Source organism: Phlebotomus papatasi, chromosome 1 (genome assembly GCF_024763615.1).
Source record: "Phlebotomus papatasi isolate M1 chromosome 1, Ppap_2.1, whole genome shotgun sequence".
Taxonomy (NCBI): Eukaryota; Metazoa; Arthropoda; class Insecta; order Diptera; family Psychodidae; genus Phlebotomus; species Phlebotomus papatasi.
Genome location: NC_077222.1, coordinates 68,746,088 through 68,770,216, shown reverse-complemented (window position 1 = coordinate 68,770,216; position 24,129 = coordinate 68,746,088). Strand labels below are relative to the sequence as shown.

Genomic DNA, 24,129 nt, shown 5'->3' with positions numbered 1-24,129 from the left:
AGATTTCTGGAGAAAAGAACTTTTGTGAAATTCTAAGATAGCGGATTCGTTTTCAAAAAATCCAAATTATTTAGAAAACATTCATCAGTGCATCAATTTTGGAAAATAAGTAGATAATATTTGTTATCTTCTGCAAGGAAAATATTTCAAAAATAGGGCTAAAAATTTCGATATTTTTTATTTTCTAAATTCTTGTTCGAATTCTAAGAAACTTACGACATTGAAGAAGGTCTATGGAGGCTATCTATAGAAAAAAATTGAGCCACTATTTTTTTTACCTCGGAAGATATGAATTTTGAAATTTTCTAGTTGTGACTTTTTACCCCAGTCTCCCCTAACGTTGGTCCTCTCAACAACTAGACTAAATATCTTTATTCAGTCTGTATTTTTATGTGTAACAATCAACGTATCACTGTGGACTCGTTTGCTACGAATGCAGACCATAAGGAAATAATACGCTTAGGCCAGTTACTGATACAACTGAACGATATGTTGGTTTGGTATATAAAGGTATACTTATTGACTAATCTTGGACTTTACTGAAACATAGAATTTTTCATAATTGAAAAATTAATGAAGGTACTAAATTAAATTATATTTTAGCTTAATTCCTGTATTAGATATCCATAGACAATTTGTAGACAATTTCTGATTTTAAGTTGCGGTTGCGGTCTTCCCCCAAAGATAAACAGAGTCGTTGATTCAATATTTTCTAATTCAAAATATTACCTCAAAACTGACTCTATTATTTTAACGGCGACTGTGTGCATATACGAAACCTAAACGAGGGTTTGGGGTGCAAAAAAAATGGAATATTTTATATGCAAAATAATAAAATTTGTATCAGAAGAAGGAGTAAAATCCATTGGGGACAGCAAACGAAATTCAAATGGTGAGACTTGACGCGAAAAAGGTTCTGAATAATGTATAGATAAATGTATATATTTTGGGTGTTGAGCGAAGAAAAGCCCATAAGAATCAAACATAGATGAAACAATGCATAGATATAGGACAGAAATATGATTTAAAATATTGAAATGAATATAAATCACAAATTTGCAGTGCAATTAGTATTTTGTTGCCAGAAACTCATCCACCCACATGGCCAATTTTCCCCAACAACATTTTCTGTGTCTGTAAACAATTTTCGCCAAATTGCCATTAACAGCAGAAACCCCAACAATCATCTCGCACTTAAATGTTCTACCATAAATGTTAATTCAACTAACCCATACCAAAATTCCTCAGAGCATGGGGTTTCGTCGATCAACAACCCCGTTTTGTATACACAAAACACACATATACACACCCTCAAACCCATTTTCGCAACGATTCCCAATTCCCCAGCGAAATATCCCCATCTGGTCCTGTGGAGAAAATTTGTCAATTCAAAATATCTCTCTCATGGCTCCCCAAAATCATTCTTGTTTAGGATTTACTTTTCATTCACCTTTTCATCACACCAACGCCTTTCGCATGGAAATTGGACGGCTGAAATATTTTAAAAGGAAATTTGATTTGTAATCACCCACAGACACACCTGAGGAACACGAAGAGACAGAGAATATGTAATGAGGATTGACTTCTCACGGGGAAAATTAATGGAATTTCCCCATCATCGTCAATTGAGGATGGTACCAAGGGTATAAATTGAGCATCAAAAGGTAGCAACTTTGGGATTCCGGAGATGATTTAGTATTGGAGACTGCCATTGAGACTTCCTGAGCCCCTCTTTGCAGGAAGCACAAATAAATTAGCCAAAATCCGTCTACAAATGTTCAATTTTTGGCTTTGGGCTTAGAGATTTAAAGTAAATTGGAAGATTTTGAAAATGGATCCTTCAAAGTGAATCAATGTAGAAGTCAGCCAAAGACTGTTATGAGAGGATATATTTCTGGTTGTTGCGACTGACTCAAAATATACCCCAATAAGTCACTGAATTTTGCTCCATGTATTCGAGAAAGAATCCTAAAAGGGTTGTCAATATAATAAAATGTTACTTTTCAAATATAACACACTGATTTATAGGACAATTTGGCCTATATTTTGGATAAAGTCGCAAAACTGAAATGTGACCCGACAAGTGACCAAAAGAGAAAGTAGAGGGGTAGTCAGACTAAAAAGTACTATAGTAAAATATTGTTCAAAACATTTTAAAATTAAGAATAGTATGTGCACTGAATTTTTTTTGCAAAAAGAGCCTTAAATATAAAAAGAACCGACTGGTTCAAAAGACACAAAGTAAAACACACTGTAAATACATATAAATCATTGTTAAAGTAAGCAGTACGCAAGCAAAAATTAATCAATAAATCAATAAAAAGGGATAGAAAAATGTCCCATATTTTGCGAAATGTTCGAAATTGTGACTCAGATACTATACTTCAAAAGTATTTTCCTAATATTTCATCGTTTACAGGTTGACAATGGATTTGAACCCATTTATAAATCACTGCAAAATCGCTGTAAATAGCTTTGCAGCAACAGAATTAATATTCAAATTATTATTATTAATCGTATCGGGATATTTATTAAAATGTAATCATGTTATATTATATTGTTGTTGATCCCGTGTTGGAAGAATCTACTAAGTCCGTTTGCAGACCGCCCAAGAACATCTTCCCCGCAGTGTGGATGTTTCTTCCATACTCCCAGAGTTTTTTTTAGCAGAAGCGATGAATTTTTATTACGTTATATCACAGTGAAAATGTCTTTTGTTGTTTGCACCGGGCGGGACTCGAACTCACAACTGTGAGGATCGAGTCAATTGCGCCAGCGAGATCCCCAATATTCAAATAAAAATTAATTACAGATTTATAACCGATTTAGAGCCGATTGAAACCGATTAACATTTGTCAGAAATTCTAAGGCATTTTCAACAAGCGCAAACATGACCCAATTTGGTTGAGAAATGACCTCTCTAGAATCTTTTTAATCTTTAAAATTATTTTAGACGAAAATGGGAGGGGTGATGGAATATAAACAGCATTTTAACAATACTTTAGTCGACAGGGAGGTCCCTCGATGGTCACAAGTCTCTATCTCAAAACGCTTGGTATGTAGACATGGTAATGACCATTCAGAATTCAGAGAGATGGGCGGACAAGCAGACAGCGTGATGTCATTGATCATAAATCATCTAAAACTCGGATATATGTTGAGAAAAAGTAGCCCTTTAAGAATGGACGGTGAAAATTTTGGGAGCGAGATTAAAAATCAAGGGATTTATACTGTTCTCTCTGTGGAGTTCGAACAGTAAAAAGGAAATGTGTTAGTAGAAATCAAAAAATAATAATACAAATATTAGGGGAGAGCCGGCATGTTTGAGACACTTTTTTATATTTTGACTTTAAAGCATTATATCCAAAACTTAGAAAATTATCTTGAAATTTTGTATAGCGCTTAGTATAGGGGAGACTGGGGCAAAAAGTCACAAAACAGATATTTTATTTTTTTACAAGCTAACCGAGCACCTCCAAAATTTCTAATTAGCACAGTTTTATAGGAAATTTACCGCTCTACAACTCTGTGAAAGTCATTTTCTTCAATTTTGTAAGGAAATATATTTATCGAGCCGTTTTCTAAAAGGTAATTTTGTGATCATTCTCAAAAATGCTGTGGCAAATAGTACCAAGCATAAGACACTATCACAATTTGGTTCGCTTTATTACGATATTCCGTAAATTGAAGTAAAATACTTAGATTACATATTATCATAGGAAATTTATTCTTCTACACCTTTGTAAAACACCGTTTTCTCTATTTGAGCGAAAAAAGCGCATTTCAAGCTATTTTACAAAAAACACACAAAAGACTGCAAATCGTTTGACCAATGCAAACAACAAGCGGCACACATGGCATTGACGTTTTTTTTGCCATGAGACATCATAAATTGTTTTGGTTTTTCTTACTTTTTCCTCCATACCTTTTGTTACTTTTTACCCCAAGTGGTCGTTTTTAATAAAAAGATTTCTTGAGAGAAGTATCTTTGTAAAATTCTAAAATAGACAGCGGCTTCGTATTCAAAGAATCCAAGTCATTTAGGAAATAATCATCAGTGCATAAATTTTGAATAATAAGTAGGCAATAATTGATATATTCTTCAAGGAAAATATTTCAAAAATAGGGCTAAAAATTTTGATATTTTTTTATTTTCTAAATTCCTTGTTCGAATTCTAAAAAACATACAACATCGAAGAAGGTTTATGGAAGCTATTTGTGGTAAAAATTTTAAGCCGCTATCTTATTTATCTTGGAAGATATTGAATTTTGAAATTTTCGATTTGTGACTTTTTGCCCCAGTTTCCCTTATAGACTTTATTAAAATAACTAGATTAATACTTTTGTCACATTTATTTAAATAATCAGAAAATAACTCATCGTGTCTCAAAGTTACCGCGTCTCAAACATCCAGGCTCTTCCCTATACAAATAGGAAGGAAGTGACATTTGTTTAAATTCGGTCACTAAACGTTAATTAAATAGAAAATTTAATTTGTAATCCCTCCGCTACACATTTAATGTCCAGAAAAGTTAATGAAATCAAAATTCACATGCCTTTCTTTCCAATATGTTTCGCATATGACTCTGTTTGGTATTCAAAAAAACTGAACTAAATTGAATTTGTTGTGAAGTTCAAAAGAAGACTAAGAGTGTGAAAAACTAGGATATACAAAACATTTGAGAGAGAGATGGAGGCTGGAGCAATATCACACTAGTATTACTTTCTAAGATTCATATCACACTTCCACGATTTTAATGGCATTTTGATGATTTTCAATTTTTTGCTTAAGAGCACTTTCAGATTATGATTTTATCTCAATAAGTTTGTACTGAAGTCCGTCCATAATTTCAGATTTACCAAACCTTAGTTTGCTGCACACATGACATTTTCAAGATTTTCTTAACAAGATTAGTAAATCAATTGCAATTTTTGCAAAGAATAGACGCTAAATACAACTTCATTTTCATTTAGCAAATGAGTATTTAATGAAAATTTTATCTACATGAAACTGCCCCACCCTCTACTATGTCACAAGAATTATAATTAAATAAGAATCAAATTCAATTTAATTAGTTTAAATTAAACCTGTCTCTCTAGCTATATAATATATATTCTTTGGTATATTCTTTAGATGTCCAAACTGCAAATCTTTAAATTGTTTTCTGTAATACTTTGTCTAACAGACAGATAAACGGCAAACCGCACAAAAAGCTCATTAAAGCTCTTCCCAAGTTCTCACTGATACTTCCTAGCGATTATAGGGTGATTCTGGCATGGTGACACTTTCTCCCACAACTCAAGCGTCCTCGGGCGTAATTGTATGCGGTGGGTGTGAATTTTAGCCAAACAAACTGACCTCAATTGTGGTGCAATGGAAATTCCCTGCACCAAAAATTGCTGATGAGTACCATAAAATAGAATGTGGTGACGGATGAGAATAGAGCAAAATTGCATTTATACCCTGATATATTCACTATTAGTGTAGGAATTCTTGAAAAGCTAGGGAAAAAGACGTTAGTACAAAGACTTTATTGGGAAATTTTGGTGAATGGAAGTGAAGGCATGTCCCATGAAAAGAAGGGTATCGAAAGGAGCTGGGTTTTCTGAAAATGTTTCATCGATGCCGAAAAAAAAGCCATGCAGAGAAATTGAAGAATAAGACCCATGTCGAGAAAGATGCCAAGTTGGGTGCTTTGTCTACATGTAACTGGGACAAGGAACTATAATCAGGACACAACGTTCTTGAATACCACTCACACACATTTAGCTCAGCGTGAGGCATCTCTCCAAAAAAAAAAAGGAGGGAAGGACTCTTAGTGTGCACTCCTGGCCTTGGTTGTGTGAGATTGGGGTGTGAGATATGATAAAATATGCACAAACATGAAGCACAATCCTCATGAGGAGTATAATTTAACCTGCAATCCACTTTTCATACAACCACTCCCCAGAAAAAGGTTAGGTGTATATATGAGGAGAAGGATCCTTTTTAGAGTCACATGGGCTACAAATTACTTACCCCTGTTTTAGCGGAAAATCCGAATCCGCCATGTCTATCGTGGTTTTTCTCAGCTTCATAACTTCGATGTATGCCTCCAACAATTTTTTTTTTTAAATATTCTTTTAAAAACACCTAATGCCACAACTACTCAGGACCTTCAATACAAACTTACTCGGTAGGGGTTATTTCTAGTATTATATAGAAATTAATTTTGGTATAAATCGATTCACGTGTTTCTAAACTTGATTTTATTTTATTTTTCTTTTTATTAATTTGCACTTCTTTACTACTTTTTCTTTTAAATTTAAAAATTCATTAGCGTGTCTTTACTATTTATCTAGATTCGGCCTAGTAAACTTCTTCTTGTCTCACTGTTCAGTGTCACTTAGCACTATCTTATCATCACTGCAAGTTGCCTCCTTATGTCTTATACTCTACAATGGAACAAGTTTCGTCAGACGAAACGGTTGTAGGGCCAGATTAGTAGACTATTTCTTTCTATCTATCTTTGCCAATTCGTAGGGGTTCAGCCACAAATTAAGCCGTTACGTACAGTAGAGGAATTTTTAACTAAGAATTAATGGCAAAGAGCATGACCCTCTTGGCCCCGAAGATCTCAAATTGTCTTCTGAGTGGACAGGAAAATAATGTTTGTATATTTATGGGGTGCGTCACGATACACATGTAACTTCTTTTTCCCTTCTACTAACCACTCACACCCTACTTCGGGAGGCAGCTCTTCTTTTCTTGATTTTGGGAAGGCGACGTCTTCCATCCGACAACAAACAACTCTGACATGCGCTCTAATGTGACGTCACCGTGGAAAATAAAATCATTCCCCAACCTTTGGACTTTTAGACGTGTGAGCGCCCCCCAGAGTACTTGTCGCACCCTTAGCCTCTCTTCTCGGGGTGGCTTTTCGGGGCGGGAAAGATTCCTGTCACAAACTCACAGATCAGGCAAAAAGGAATCAGCATGAGATTCAACATGGGGGCCACCCATTGACGCGTTCCAATTTATGCCAGGAGGATGGGATTATGGGTGAGAAAAAGTACGCCTTTGTCTGTCGGCATGTTGTCGGGAGTGTCGCTGAAGCGATTATTTGGTTATTGTAAATGCCAAAAGCACGGGGTGATAAAAGTTGAATGAAGAGAAAGAGCTTTTATATTGTTGTGGGAAGAAATATATAGGGAAGAGTTAGAAAGAACTCCTTTCTGGGATTAATTTAATGCTTCCAAGATAGTATTCTCTTGCATGTTCATTTAACAATCCTCCGAAAATTGGCCCCAAAACACTTAAATGTAAATCTGCCCCAAGTGAATTGCACACACCAGGCTTCACGATTTATTGTCTCTCACAAAACTTGAGACAGTCTATTGAAATTGGTAGTGTCTCTGGGTTAGAGGACTGGTGTCTCTGAGGAAATCACAGTGCGAGAGATTGGGATCTTGTGAGAAAAATTGGTGGGTGGACAGCCCAGAGATGGGGAGATGGAAGGCGTTCTCGGTTCTTCTCATCACACACACGCGCTCTCAAAATGGGAAATTTTTGGGCAGAAAAATGCACAAACACTTTTTCACTCCAAGAAAGCTCGCCTCTCACCCAGGAGGGTGAGCTTTTGATGAAACGACAGAAAAAAAAAGAAACCATAAGCAAGAGTATATTTTTCTAGGACATGGAAAATTGATTCCAACTCGGACAATTGGCAAATCGGGGGGTGGTTGAGAAAAGAAAACAACGGTCTTTTTTTTGCTTGCTTGCTTGTCTTCAAGCAAGGCGACAGAAAGCACTGAATTAGCTTTAGTGGTTGGAACACTTTTGGGGGCCTTTTTGGTATAGAAAATTTCACACATTCACACACACACACACATATTGAGGGGATGAAAGGAGACTTTTCATCTTCTGCAGAGGACACTGAGGGAGTCTGCAGAGGCTGGAAAAATATGCCACAATAGTAAAACCACTATTTTGCCTAGCTCTCGACCAAGAGACGAAAAGCAGTACACTGAGAGAAATACGGAGGAGCTTTGATCACCGTGGCAGCTTCCGTGGAACTGATTGAGATGATGAGATGATTGGTGATAAAATACATCGGATGCCACCAATTTACACACCATCTCAAGTGACCACAAAACAGAGAGAGAAACTCTGGTGATTTTGGGATTTTTCCCAAGAAGCACCAACCTTCTCGTGTCCCCGTTTCTTTTTATTTTTATGCCTTGCCTCATTCACTTGGCGCGCGCCCCTCGTGAGACCCACCACAGAAGGGTTGCAAAAAGTTCGAATTTGTCACAGAAGTTCCATGGCCCAAGGTCTATTCCACACTACACACAATTTCACCCACATAAAATGATCGTCCGGCCAAAGTTCTACCGCCACCGCAGCGATTTGCAATTCAACTTAAGAGAAGTTATTATGTAAAAACGCGATTTTTTTTTAAACGGGAACAGATACACATCAAATTGCCACGGCAGTCTTTTCTGTTTCGTTTTATAGGGAGCGGCTCCGGCGACTCGACCCGACGACGCTGTAATCCATCGTGGCGCAGCCGCCGCCACGGGCGCGGATGGGGTCGATTGCGCAACATCCCAGTTGTATAAACTTCACGCACTCCACCGCACTCCAAGTGGCCCCGAACCCTCAAATTAAAGCCCAATGCTCTTGTCACTGTGTGCGCCACATGAGACTTCCACCATTTTGCCACGAGGGTGCAGGACTCATCTAATCCCCAGAACACCCCACACAGCCCCCAGCCCTCAGCCCCAAATCGCACACACATTATTGAGCTTCCAACGCACGTGGCATGTATCAATATGGCAAAAGCACCACAAATACATTCAAAGTTAGCCCCATTCTAGGCGCAGTTGGAGCTTTTTCGCTCCAAATTTGGCGAAAGACAAGATATAAGACCGAGGTACGTGTTTTGGCTGAGTTCTGGAAATTGGAGTAATATAATTTTTTGATAAGAGACTTTGATATAGACATTTGTGGCTTTTATAAAAGCACTGTCACGGAACTTCTAAAAGTATTTCTAAAGCACTACGCACAAAGCTTTTTCGTTATAACCAGGTGTTTTAATTTTTCCATAAGCAACATCTACTCCTTTGATTAGATATTTGCCTATCCCTCATAGCTAAAACAGGGCAGAGGAGAATCTGTTTAACGGACGTACAATGTTATTTTTTGCTTTTGTTGTTAGTTCTTTGAAAAGAATGATAATGCACTGAGAGTTCAGTGGCACAGCAAAAGTTCTCTTGCTATGCATAAAGTGATCAATATGAGAGGGAATGGTGTTCCCGCGAGCAGGATCCCATTCAAAGATTATAGTACCGCTCAAACTCAAATTGGATAAAAAGTGTTACTTGTGGAGCTCTATAGTAACAACGGTAACAACTTAAGATCCTCTGGGAGGTCAGTTAGTATCTAACGAGATGATTTCTTAATAGCTATTGGTATCGGTAGAGAAATTTAAGTATCTCGGGGTGTTATTCACATGTGATTGTACAAGCGCCTGGCAAGTTGGCCTTTTTATATGGAGCTATTTGAAGCCAATTCCTAAATTGATCTCGGACTCAGCTCACAGTGCTCCGAGGAAAAAAAATATTTAAACAAAAATTTAGTATATTTATCTCTCCATACGGAAAGGTAATCTTTATAATACGGAAAAACTTCTCACTTTTTAAATATTTAGCATAACGGCAGCGAGGGCAAAAAAAAATTCCCATATAAATTTAAATCGAAGTATGAGAAAGTGACTTCAAATTTCAGGCAACTTGCCAGGGGGTTGTGATTGTAGGATGGAGACCGAACTCTCGTCGCGAATCGGTCAAGCTTCTTCAGTAATGAGGGAGCTTGGTAGAAGCGTGATGAGGAAGGCCGAGCTTAGTTGTTCGGCTAAATTATCGGTTTTCAAAGCTGTGTTCATTCCGAAGGCAGCCTTAATCCCGAACACCAAAATCCCGAAAGGGCCAAAATCCCGAAAGACAAAATCCCGAAAGGGACAAAATCCCGAAAGACAAAATCCCGAAAGGGCCAAAATCCCGAAAGACAAAATCCCGAAAGGTCCAAAATCCCAAATGTTCAAAATCCTGAATTCCTTAAAAAATTCGGAATTTGGGCTTACGGGATGATTTTGACCGGCACCCGTTCATTCTTATTCTCACATACAGTCATGAGATTTGAATAATGACCTAAAGTATAAGATCGCGAGTGTAAGGTGTCGAGATGAGGCACCTCCGGACGGTTAAGGGAATCACTCGTCGAAATCAAATGAAAAACGTAGCCGTTTGTAAGGAGCTAAGAATCGAGAAGTTGTTTCTTCGTGTTGAAAGATCACAACTTCGATAGTATTGACAGACATGTTGAGCACATGGATAGGAAAAGATTCCCCAGAAAAGCTATGCAAACAATTACATTGTTAGAATACGTCCACCTCAAGACAGACCTAGGACAAGGTGGCTAAATCAAGTTCAGAATCTTGCCTTTTAGCGACTTAGCATCGAACCTGAACATCTTCCTGAAGTGGCGGAGGATCGTCAAGCGTGGGCTGCTAAATTGGATGTCATGGGTTCGCGACCCCAATAGGGATAAGCGGTTAAAGTTAAAAATAAAGAAGATAATACTTAAAAAAATTAATATTTAAAGAGCGATATTCCGCTATATATGGGAATAAAGATGTGATAAATTAGAAATACACCGTATTTAGATCTGAACATTCAAATACCTATATTAGGAAGACATTATTACGAAACCAATTGCCTGAGACTCGCCAAAAATAAGAATAAATAATATCCTCCTCCTTTCTGTGGAAGAAGACTTATTATGGCAACCCTCGGTTGTTGAAAAAAAAAGTTCAAGAGGTACTCACTAAAAGAAAGTCTCAGATTCGAGCTTTTTCCTGACTAGTAGTGCACTTCATCACTGAACACTATCCACTACAGCTCTTGGTCAAAAAGTTCATCCCAACCTTCAGAACTGTTGAATTTTTTCACAATCTGAAGAACAATTAAAAAACACATTTATTAAGGATACACGATTTAATTAAATTTTTCTTTAATGTTCGCTTTACTTAATTTAATGAACGCTTTACTTCTTTAATGTTCTATTCTACACGTCACTTCTGTTATGGAATTCAGATAGAGAATTATAGCTGATACTTAGTATCTAATGACCCCCTATGCTTGTCTAATTCCATACGCTTGTGTAGGAAAAACTCTTCAATATGGACATAAATTTCTCTAGTGTATAAGCGATAAGTCATAGTATGAAAGAGTCGTGTTGTGGCTATGCAAAAAAAAAATTAAAGACTTAGCTAAACCCTCGTTGAAACGAAAGTTTAGTTCTTCGGTCATCGATGATCATGCAAATCCTTACAATGACAAAATGAAACATATAATCAGGCATTGCAAGATGTTTAAAAAAAAATTATACAGTGTTCACGTAATGTTTTTTGATATTTTAGAGTCGGACGAAAACTCTAAACATAAAAAAAACACAAAATGAAATTTCTCAACCAAGTCCCAAAGAGAAATATTTTGTGTGCACAGGTACAGATTTGAAAATAAAGTTTGTTTGTATTTTCGATAAAAGCCATTTGACTTGATAGCCCACCAGATTCAATGTGATCAGAATCTAAGGGCCTCGACAGACCTGAGGATTAGCCGAGAAACGGCTTAGCGTAATTATATTCGAAATATTGATTAAAGTACATTTCCATCATTTTCCACTAAATCGTCTCTCGGCTTAATCTCGGGCATAAGCATTAAGTCTCAATTTATGTCAAAAAAGTTTTCCTGCTCATCCTCAGTCGAATACTGGTCAAAATTCCAAAGGCCAAAGTCCTGAATTCTTAAAAGTGTTGGAGGCAAAGGGAAATTTTCTCTATTTTACGAAATTATTCTATACATACATTATACTCCGTATAATTTCGTCCCTTTCACGATTTTAAGTATTCGAAATTTTGGTTTTCGGAGATTATGGTTTCTCGGGATTTTGGCTTTGCAGGATTTTGGCTTTTCGGAACATTGTCTTTTGGAATTTTGACTTTTCGACATTTGGGCTTTCGGTATTTTGGCTTGCAAAATTATGACTTTCCGGGACTTTGGCTCTTCGGGATTTTGGATTTTAAGATTTTGGCTTTTCGTGATTTTGGCTTATGGGGATTTTGGCTTTCAGGATATTGGTTTTCGAGATTTTGGCTGGAAAAAATACAATATATTTAAATTTTAAATAAAAGAAACTCCACAACTCTAATGATAGGAGACTGCTTTGAGCGGTGAGAGCACTCGCTGCACCGCAATAGAAACGCCCGAAATAAATAAATTGCCTAATTCTTTTTTTATTATCCTTTTTATTATCTCTTTTTAAACCTACAATTATTCTCACTGTAATCAAATATAAGAATTACTATAATTAATTAATAATTGATCAACAGTGTATTTTCTTCAGTATTCTTTTCTTTCTGTGTGTCTATTTGCTTTATATTTTCTCATGTTAATTATTTTGCTTTTCATTAAAATTTTCCTTTCTATTTATGTTTCTAAATTTTCTTTCTTTTTTTTAGTTGGAAAAGTAACGTGAAAACTGCAATTTTTTGTCATTATTAAATTTATCGGAAAAATGAACCTTCTTTTTCAAAATTGTTTAGAAGTCTCACTTGAATTTCTATTTCACTATTTTTCTTTTTAATAAACACTCGTATTCCTTTCAAACTTTTTTTTGTGTATTTTTTCTTTGCACAATATTTTTGTGCAGTAATTTTTTTGTCCTATAAAAATGCTGATAATTCTGATAAAATTCCAATTTCTTTTTTTTCTTCAATTACAGAGTTAGTTTTGAGAAAATCTAATTGATTAAAAATTTAGTTGGTATATTTTTTTTTACTCTCACATGTTCCTAAACAAGAAAAAACGATATTTTACTGTGTAAAAATTGACAGAATGAAAGCAAAGCAAAATTATTAGAATTTATTATAGGTATATTCATCTTCTTAATATTAAACGTATTTTATATATTATTAAAACAAATCATGAATATAATATGTAATATATTATTAGTTGTTTCTATCTTTTTTTCCATCTTCTTTTAAATTGTAGTTTTTTTTAGTTAATAATGGTATTTTATTTCGCTTATTTTTTTTTCAATCATTTTTCCTCTTAATTGTGTTGGTTTGTGTGTTGTGTGTGTATATGAATTTATATTGGACTGCAATTTGAAGTAAAATTTTATATTTTTCAATTTTTTTTCATTAACTCTATTTGATTGAAATTTTCTTTTTTTCAATGAATTCTATAAAAAAGTTTTTATGTTGTCGTATATAAAGAAATTTTTTTTTACCGATTTTTTCTCACTTTCGTTACTTTCACTACATTTAATAGTATTTAAATTACTTGTTTTCACTGTTTTTTTTTAGTATATAAAAATCGGTATGTTATTTTTAATAATTTTTTTCTTACTACTAAAATACATCACATAGCAAAATGCATTTTGCAGGAATAAAATCTTCTTTTATCATTTAGTATTTCCTTCATTTTTTTTCTTTTGTATTCGCCTACAATCTTAATTATTTATAGTCCGTTTTTGTTGGTACATTTAATATTTCATCGTAGTTTCCTTTTTTATTTCTATTATCCGCATCTTCTCGTCTCATTTGCTTTTATCCTTATTCCTTTAATCGCTTCCTCTCAGTACTCGATGGTTTTGTGTTGACCCACGACTTTTCCCATATTACCTTTTGTCCAATACGTCATAATCTTTTTTTTTTAATTAAAAAACTTTGTACAATTCCCACTTACTATGCATGTTTTTTTATATCTCAATTTGCATTTTTTTTAATCAACTTCCACAATCCTACGTTACCCTATTTTAGATGCTTGCTTTTTGACTGTAATTTTTTTTTAAACTGTCTCTCTACTTATTTCAAGTTTAGAATTAATACCAAAATTTATTATATAAAATATTCCTCTGTTAATTCATGTGTTGCTTGTGTATTTAGTCCAATTTTTTTAAGAGCTATTTTTATTTCATTTTAGTACTCAATATTTGGGTGTTTCATTTATGTAAATAAACAAAAAAAACGTTGTAAAATAGTTAATTAGACAATATAGAAAAATATAAAGTAAAAATTATGTATTTATAAAAAAATCTTATATAGAGAATATAGTGTAAATTACTTGTAAAGACAATCCATGCTGTAAAGTTAAAGGTAAATCCTGTCTTAGAAGAAAGAAAAAAAATATGGTGTGTCTGTAAAACTCTATGTGTATTAAGTGTCTATTGGTATGAAAGAAACAAATTAAACGGGGAAAAATGTGTATGTTAGTAGAATATTTTAAAAGATAATCAAACGGAGCGTGTACTGTGAATAATTCTATTTGGAATCTTTTTTTTCAACATTTTTTTATTTGCATTTTTTTTCTCTATTACCAATCGCCTACATTATCAAAATAAATACGGGGAAAAATAGTATAATAGGTAAATAAAAAAAATATTGGAAGAACAGTATAAAAGTTCATTACTCAGGTAAAAAATGAAAATATTTCTATTAAAATGTTTCACAAAAAAAGAGCGTCTTTGTCAAATTATTTGTAAAAGATTAGTTTAAAAAATTGCCACTCAATGACACTGAAATGATCATTCTTCTTTTTCCTTTTTTATATATCTTGCCAATTAAAGCATTATCCACAAGTACTAAAATATTTAATCCAGTGAAAATTTCAGTCCTGTCGCGTTGTCTGATTGGCTAGACCTTTGAATGCTTTTAAGATCTAGCCAATCAGAGACCGCGAAGGGTCTGAAATATTTTACATGGGAATAAATATTCAATTACAAGTGCACAAAACGTAAGTATTTTAATTTATAAAATAAAAAATTGTGTGAAATCAATCTTCAAAAATTTTACTATGCTATGTTTGTGATAAATGATAAGAAAATGTGTTTGTGTGTGTTCTGTGTTTGAAGAAAAATTGTCTTACTGAGAATTTTTATTTTAACTTTAAGGAACATTTTTCAAATTCACCAAATAGTTATTTTTCTCTCAATATGCTTTTATTTATTTTTGAATATTTCTAGAACAGTCTTTAAAAAACTTTTTAGACTGGATGTGCATTTAAATTCTATTGAAAGTTTATATCTCAGAAAATCAGTGTTTTAGCAAAAGCTGCAAAAATCTCTGGAGAGCTTAACTCCAAGAGGGTTTGAGATATTGAATTGACATTTTCAGGACAGCATCGTAAGACATCCTACTGCAGTACAGCTATAGTTGTATTCAGCCTCAATAGCTTCCCTTAGTAAATCCAAAAAATGTTCCACGAAGCAAATATTATTTGTGTGTGCCTCAAAATTGATTAGAATAAATTAAAAAAATTTACATTCTCACAGGGGGAAACTAGGAAAAAATCATGATTAAATCTTCACTGAATTAAAATATAATATACACTATACGAATAAATTTTATACAAATAAGTTTTGTTTTTAAATTTCCTTTGCGTACAACACAATTTTTCATTTGCTTTTTTGCATTCAAACTTTTCACGTCGGCTCGGTTCGATCGATCGATTTTGTATTTTATTTTTTCTGTTAAATCTTTCTCAAAATTCGTGGGTACTTTCAGTGTTCTTTTTTTTTAATTAAGTTGTTTATCGTCACTCAAATTGAAGTGAAAATACCATCAAACTCCTTTTCATCTCAACATTACACTTTTTTTTCTGTACAAAGCCCATGAATTTTCATGCCTTTTCTCCTCCCTCTCTCACGCCCTTCTCACATTTTTTTAGTTACTGTTTTGTTTTTTTAATGCTATTATGATGTATTACCTATATTTACTTTATAAACGATAAATTACATTTACATATTTTGATATTGCTAAATATTTTTTCTCCTCGCAACTTGGTTGTAAAATAGCACACAGACAATTTCACTTTTATTTGTTTCAATTATCTTTTTTTTATTTAATGTATTTTTCTCTGAAAAAAAATTTAAACTCCCTTCTCCACCACTAATCATCAAAATTGAACTTGCGTCATCATCGTTGACCCTTTAGTTCTCACGCACCGAATACAATTATTAAGAAGAAACTAATTAGAAATTTTTCTTCGTGCTTTCAATTCCGGCTTAAATCTGGCTTTTGTGTGTCTACCGTCTTTCTAATCAATTCTTTTTCTTCTATTTTGTATTAAGAAATTTTTTACTTGTATTTGTAGTAGATTGTAATATTTGTTTTCTTGTTTTCAAAATATTATTTTGTATTTTTTTTGTTTTTGTTAGAAATGCCTATTTTTCATCGTGTTTTCATCCTGCAGAAAATCTTCCATCTTCTCTGACAAGTGTGCTCATTCTCATGGTTATTTATTACTTATTCTTAAAATTTTCTTGTTTTTTTTTGTTATTTTGTATCATCAGTCTTTTCTCCCACTTGCTTTATAAGGCAGCGCAATGGTCTCCCCCATAAGAATCACCATGTTTCATGGCAGCTTGTATTCTCTTTCTTTGTCCTCAACCTCTCCAGCGTCTTTTCTTTTGCATGAGCCCCATTTTCAATTTTAAGCATTCTTGCAGCCTTTCCTCCAAACACTCGGAGTCACTCCATTCACTTTTCATAGTGCCCATATCCAACCTGGAAACCCCTAAATTTTTTTTACGGAATTTGCGCTTCATTAAAGTATAGTTGAATAAATGTTTTTAATAAATTTTCTCATAAAATTTTGCTTCTTTTGCCTCTTAATCACTACTCATTGAACATTACATTTAGAATCATTTCCCCATTGAACTTGAAAAATCCAACCATTTTTGTAGCAAAAATTAATGCTCTACAGAAAACTAGGGATTTTATTAAATATTTAAATAATCCCATCACTGAGAGAAATCCGAAAAAGTTAAAATAATATTCTAGAAATGTTTATTTTACCCTGCAGTATTGATCCGAAATCGGTGTAAATATTATGATTTTTAAGTGTATTAGGGGTTAAAGTTACCCTTTTTCATGTTAATTTTACCCTTAAAAAAGTGTAAAATTAACATTAAAAAATGTTGATATATTTTTACACCTAAAAAATGTTAAAGTTATGAGCAAAAAAAGTTAATCGCACTCCCGTTTTTTTTCTCAGTGATTAAATGTTTCAGTTGCATCTCATTCCCTGACTGACTGATGCTTAAACTTATTCAAAATATACAAAGACTTAGCCAATCAAAGAACGTAATGATGTTAACTTATTTTGCAATATTAAATGTTTCAGAAAAAAAAATGTTTTCAAACCTGCTCTTACTCAAATGGTCAAGTGCAGTTCAAAAAAAAAACTGAAAAATGTTTTATTCATATGAACACTTTAAAATTAAAATAATTTATTAACCCAAGGCTTTTGAAGTCATTCGAATTATATCTGATGTAGCTATCCATGCACTTCCAAGCTTTGCTTAAGTAGTTCAGAGGTTTGCAGAAACTTCACACCCGTAAGTTCGCTCCCGTAATACTTATTCCGGGAACTTTCGTTACGGAAAATAATAAATGCATATATTCATTTGACAAATTTAATTTCCAATTTAGGGTCTGCAGCTATTTTTAAGAACAACGGATCATGTGCAAAAAACAAAATTATTTATTAAAAATAATTTTTAATTTAGTAAACTCATTCTCTTTTAGAAATGCCTAGGAAGCAAGGAGGGGAATATGTAAAAGCTAAGAATATTTCTTTTTCAGATTAAAGAAATGAGAAAAGCAAGAAAATTGAGTAGAAAGTTGTAAACTTTGATTTGCTAAAGGCGGACAGTATTAATAGACAGTAGTGATAGACATATCAAAAGCTGGACTATGAAAAACGGCTTCAATACTAAATTATATACAAACTTAAGGTTTTTCTTAAGTGTATGCCTTTCCAAATTTTACTCTAGGGAGACTCCTCTAAAAAAAAGTTGCGGAAAATGCCCCCCTCTAAGCTCTGGGTACAATTAATTCCTAAATCATAACTGAAACCTTGTACAGAAAAAAAACAATGTATTCCTGACACTCAGTCGTTATCAGACAGTGCTATTTGATACGGGCAGTCATCTGAAAGCGCTCCTTAGGAGTAATGAGGTTATGGGAACCCAGAGCGTAATTGTTGAAAGCTGTTTAGTAAACAGATCATATCACCATCCGCTAAAGCAAAGATCTCATCCAAGAAGCGAAATAGCTGTCTTATAGAACAAAGACTTTTACAAGTCTTTTAATGGACCTTTAAAAGCCTTAGAGCTTTGACACGCTTGAGGATTAATCGAGAGACGACTTAACGTAATTATATTCGAAATAATGGTTAAACCGTATTTCTAACATTTTCCACTAAGCCGTCTTTCGTCTTAAGTCGTAAGTGTATCTAGGGCATTATAATGAGAATTTTTTTTGAAGTGTAGAGCGTGTGGCCTATTCGACACATGTCAACCCAGTCGACGGCCATGACCCACCAATCCTAATCCTTTATTCCTTTGACACGCCCACTCCTACCATCCCGTATGGGTGCTGAAAGGTTGCTTTGGGGCTTTTATTGTTAGGTAAACGTCCTCAGTCTTCTGTGAGTGAGCATCAGTCGCCGTGGACGGTTCACTCTCATGAAGTGAAAAATGGGTGGCACCTTCAGTTCTCCAATTTTCCTCTGTAAGGTTGTATTTTTATTTAGGTGAGCCCCATCTAGGCTTACAGAAGTTTCTGTAGAAGCTATTAAGCCCCGAAACCAAGAGCTTTATAAGATGCTTGTAAGAATTTTGGTTCTATAACGTTTTAGTTAGGATATTCTACAAGACTATATTTATTAAGAAAAAAATGCTTCTTGGTGGTCAGTTCCATTTACAGAATATGATTAGAAGTAGCGTTTGAGGCAGGACGTAGCGTATTTCGAAGTCTTATTTTCCCGTAAAAAATCTCATTTAATAAGTAGAGTAAAAAAAAGTAGAATACATTATTTTAAAACTCAAAGGCTCTGTAAAAGTGTTAGAGAAGTGTCACAAAAACGAAGAAGAGATTATGTAAAAATTGAAGAATCAAATGGAGTTCAAAATGCATCAGCTACGAAGTATTTTCAAATTTTATTAAGCTTCCGGATACGAAGGATAAGATATCTTTAAAATTGAAGTGCACCATTTACACGTTATATAAATAAAATCAAATAGTATAAATAAATCGAAATGACATTTACGGATAATAAGTTTCTTAATCCTTAGAAATTGGAACATTTGTAACCTCACGTAACTATCTTCGCATGAATATTTGGGAAACAAAACCGTACCCTCTGTAGGAAACAATGGTCTGGCCTGACAGGGCCTTACAACTCTCACTTAAGATGTAGCAAAATAGTAGGTGAGATTGTTAAGAATCTCACTTAATATAAATAGGGGCAACCGAGGTAAGGTTATCCAAGGGTAATATTAGACAGTTGGATGTTTTAGTTTATCCAATGTGGAAAATTGAGCCAACTCTTAGTCTTAATACATCACCCTGATAAATGCAAAAAATATAGATTAATTTGCTAATTTCATCTAGTCTCCCCTACAAGGCTGCTGCAAATGTGATCTTTAGAACCGTGACTCCAGCATAAATATGCAAGTTTTTCAGAAAAATTTCAAATTAAGAGGGCAGAATAAGAACAATTAATCAGTAGGATTCTTATAATTCAGTGGCTCTGCTGGAACGTGGCTATACCTTCAGCCTGAATACACTGTCTAAAAGTGGACAAAAAATCTACCTCCTTTCATTTTACCATTTTCATTCTCTACAAAGAATCTAAATAATTCTTTAGAATACAAGTAATTCTTTATAAAGATTTCTATAAAAAAAAATTAGGAAAGGCCCATTTTTCGGTCTAGTTTGTATTCTAATTAATAATAAAATGCCGGAACAACATTCGATAGAGGAGCTAGGCCTTCCCGCAAGGGAATTTCTAGACGCGCATCATTATTTTTCTTGTACAGGGATGAGGTTGTCAGTTACATTCCCCGTGGAATCAAGTGCAGTGAAGCTCACATGGATACAATATGAGCACCTTTAACGCCAGAAAAGTTCCTGATGACCTAAAGGAGATTCAAACCCGAGATACTTGCATCATAGGGAGAGTACTGTACCCCTTGACCCATTAAGTGCTCTTCTATTCTAATTAGGGGAAAGTACTTTCCCTTCGAACGTTCATGCCTTCGAATAATGTAAATTTTCTTTTATTTTCCTAAGAAACTTACACATAATTATCTTGTAATTATCAATAATTGATGATAATCTAACTAATTATTTAATAGAAATGTGTAAGTCTCTTAGGAAAAACAAAAGAAAATTCACATTATTCGAAGGCATGAACGTTCGAAGGGAGACTACTTTCCCCTACCGCTTGAATAATCTTCTGCCCTTTTTCGGATTTTGTCACAGCCGTTTTGTTATATGCGATATTGCCTGTTTTTAATAAGATTTCTCGATAGAAACAGTTCATTTACTAATCAAACTGTTTATTCCGTTTTTGTGTTAACTAGAATATGGAAAAGGACATACACAGCTGCTTTTAGGCATGAATGTTGAATTTGGCTACTTAAATACCGGGTTATAGTCCAAAACTACCCAGTTTCCAGAAGTTCAGGCAAATTGAGAATGCCTCAAGCCAAGGGCATTTGCAAAAAAAAGAGTAGAAAAAAGTATTTTAGCCAAAATGTTGAAATAGTTTATCGGTAAAAGCCTGCAGGGCTTCAGTTTATTGAAAAAGCAAATATAAAGCAAATAATTTTTAAAACCAGAATTTAACTAAAATTCTCATGATAAAATCGATCCAATGCCCGTTCTAAACTTAAAATCCCCATAGTTTCTATATAACATCAAAAGTGAATACTAAAAATATGTTTTCTCAAGTTCAAAGAGCATTACGCAAAATGCAAAGTCAATGAGCAGAATCAAATGTGTCAATTTAAATGATTTTGCTCGTCCAACTCGTCCTTGCAAATTACATTTGCATAGTTTTTTTTTTAATAATTCCTCTGCCTTTTCTCTCCTTTTTAGCGTTTACTTTCATTTTGTTAATTAATAGGACTAATTGCAAAATTTTCTTTGCCATATTTACAACATACATATATGTACATAATTTATATAACATACATATACATGACGTGTATTTCAGAACTTGTTCTCACTTCTCATCCGCTGAACTGTGGCTGTATCAGTAGAAATTGCATATTTTCTTTTTTTTTCTAATATTTATTTCTTACCCCCTCCCCATTTGTGGTATAAAATCTTTCTTTTTTTTTTGCTTTTTCAATCTACAGAAAAACTATGACCCTATTTCTTTTTTAAATGTTGAATTTGCATGAAAAATTCCGTATCTAAATATTTTGTGTGGAAAATAACAATATTGTAAATAAAAAAAAAATATCAAGAAAAAATTGGTGTTTAAATCAAAAATTTATTTTACATTTCAATAAGATGCATTATAAAAAAAATGAAATCAACCAAAAAGAAAATTATAATAGACAAAAGAAAGTTACTAGTCAAATGAAAAAAAAAACTTCAAAATTAATCATAATGAAATTAAAAAATACAAACATTACTATGGCATTCTCATCCTCTCATATCTCTTTTCTTTTATGTTCCTTTTCTGATTTTTTTTTGCATCTAAAATTAAAATAGTTATTTAAAAATCAATTACTTTAGAGAAAATATATATAATTAAATTAAACATAACATCATTTGTTTAATTGATAAAAAAAATCTGTGTAAAAATTTTGTTATTTCCTACTATTTTTTTTTCTTCATTTTTTCCTACTATTTAGAGAATATTTTTTCTTTTCTAATATTATTATTTTTTTCATAGACTTTTCCCACATTCTTCATTGTTTTTTTTGTGTGGTTTTTATTTAAATTCACCTCCCCAGAGAAAAAAGCGACGAGACTACGGATTTTGGAAGATTTTGGCTGAAATTATTACAACGAACTATCTTTACTACATTTATTAATTCGCTTTGTCCGACCTTCTGCAATTTTCTTTTGCTGATTCTACTCATCGATTTTATCGACTTTTTGTGTATGTTTTTTTTCTTATTCTCTTCGTTTTGCTTTTCTATAGTTCCCATTTTCAACCGATTTTATCGATTATTGTCGTGAATCTCATAATCTTTTCACTTTCATTAAAACTTCCTTTCCTTTTTTATATAATTCTTACACCGTAAATTTTGCGCTCAACAAGCCAATTATTAAATTAATTTTGAGATTTTTTTTTTACACAATTTTTTCCTTTCATAATTTCCTAAAAGTACGTATCGAAAATACCCTCATTTTTCTTTTTGAAAAATAAACACCTAATTTTCATCACAATTTGGAATTTTTTCAAAATTTTTTTTCACTCCCTATAACCAAATACATTTCGTCCAATTCCTTTAAAAAATAGAAGAACATGTGTCCAAAAATTTGATTTGAGAAAAAAATTCTCCATCAATTCACTCGTTTTTTCGTCTCTCACTTTATCTTTTTTTTTTATCTTTTACAATTAGAAAACGAAATTAGAAAAAAAAATTTAGTTATAATACAAAAAGTCAGTCGATGTAATAATTACTTCCTTAAATTTATAAATAGTTTTTTTTTTAATTTGTTGCAATTTATAAAAAAAAAATAGAAAATGGTGGTTCTAGATTTCCTTTTCTTTTTCACTCTTTGCTAACAATTATTTTAAGAAAAAAAAATATCTTATGCCAATGATGATCTTTAATTTCTTTTCTGTGTTTTTTCTCTCACTTTTTTTTTCAAATCTAACACACACAGTTAAAAGCTTACAAGTATACTTAAACACCTAAAGAGATAATTTAGCGAACGATGACAAGTTAAAACGGTGATGACAAAGTTACACTTAAGATTACAATTCCCTCCAGTTTCTCTTTTACTATCTTCCCATTTTCAAATTAATACGCCAATAGTTCCTAGCTTTTAATAATTATTTTCACTTTTTTTAAATACTAAATTCGATTTTTTGTGTAAATTTTGTTCTTTTGAATAATTTGTCACATTTTTGTTGTTTTTTAAAAAAAAACATCCCAAAAAAACCCCATGAATTTTTTCTTTTGATATTTAATGATATCGCAAAATCTTTCAGATGATTCTGATATTCCAGACCGAGATGCTAATAAACAACGCTCAAAGCCATTGACTACAAAATTTCTTGAATTGGATCTCTTTATAGATTCCCTCAGAATCCTCTATTGTATTTATTACCTTATAAGCAAGATTTTTAAAAAATATTACTCAAGAGAATTTTTACACCAAAAATAAATAAAATTTACCTCTTTTTTTTTGTTTAAATAATTTCTGTTTTCACTACTACCATAAGAGCGTCAATAATGAATTTACCACATTTGGTCGAATTTTTCTCGTCTTTTCCCGAAATTTCAAGCATAAATTTCTTCATTTTTTTTCTGATTACCTCCAACACTATCAAATATGTATATAGTTAATCTCAAAACTTTCAGTCACGAATACACGTTTTTTCAATAGAGAATTTTAATTTAAAATTCCTAGAAAAAAATTTTTTATCATGCACTCTCTTCTAGAAAATGTTTATTTTTTTTAATCTTTTATTAATATTTTTTTTTTCCTCTTTGAAGATTTTCTTTTTGGAACAATGCCTAATAAGTTAAAAGTGTATTTCACTTGACTCCCTCTACAATACGATAAGGGTGTTTTTTTCCTCTATAATCAATTTGATATATAATTTAATGTCAAAATCTACAAATATTAGAATTTAGTATGTGTCCATTGTAAATCCTTCTTAACATCTCTGGTTTTCTTTTTTGTTTGTTTTTACAATTAATATTTTATCGCAATAATGTTTGAATCTGTCCTCTAATGCAGCATTAATAAATCGCCTTCATCTGCATTAATCATAATTCACCTTGTCACAACTTCCGTTTTAACTCCAACTCGGATAAGTGTCAGTATACCATTGTTCACCATTGGCGCCTAAAGGTTGTTGAGGCAGTGGCTGACTGCCCCAGTTACCACCATTTCCAGGACCACCATTTCCTATTCCACTTCCATAGCGTCGTTTCGGATCTCCCTGATTCTGGTGACCACCGTCAAATTTGCGTTTACCGACTGCTGAATTTGTAACATCCAAAAAGATGACAAAGGGAGGGTAAAAGGGAGAGAA

At 33.0% G+C, this 24,129-nt stretch overlaps 2 protein-coding genes across 48 annotated transcripts in view; both read right to left on the bottom strand.

Moving 5' to 3' along the window:
• LOC129798743 (dorsal-ventral patterning tolloid-like protein 1) overlaps window positions 1-8,601 on the bottom strand; it is a 152,386-nt gene extending 143,785 nt beyond the window's left edge. For 2 of the 16 annotated variants that reach the window (XR_008751463.1, XM_055842159.1), the window contains exons 1-2: window positions 8,225-8,596; window positions 6,020-6,435 (exon numbers count right to left, since the gene is read on the bottom strand). The gene's annotated coding sequence lies outside the window, so the exon portion shown is untranslated. The other 14 variants (XR_008751462.1, XM_055842171.1, XM_055842067.1 and 11 more) reach the window with 14 other exon arrangements.
• Window positions 8,602-14,641: 6,040 nt separating this feature from the next.
• LOC129798865 (heterogeneous nuclear ribonucleoprotein R) overlaps window positions 14,642-24,129 on the bottom strand; it is a 142,495-nt gene continuing 133,007 nt past the window's right edge. For 20 of the 32 annotated variants that reach the window (XM_055842358.1, XM_055842326.1, XM_055842429.1 and 17 more), the window contains one exon: window positions 14,642-24,077. In XM_055842358.1, the coding sequence (XP_055698333.1) occupies window positions 23,890-24,077 (188 nt within the window). In that variant the 3' untranslated portion in view covers window positions 14,642-23,889. The remainder of the gene's footprint in view (window positions 24,078-24,129) is intronic. The other 12 variants (XM_055842367.1, XM_055842403.1, XM_055842472.1 and 9 more) reach the window with 1 other exon arrangement.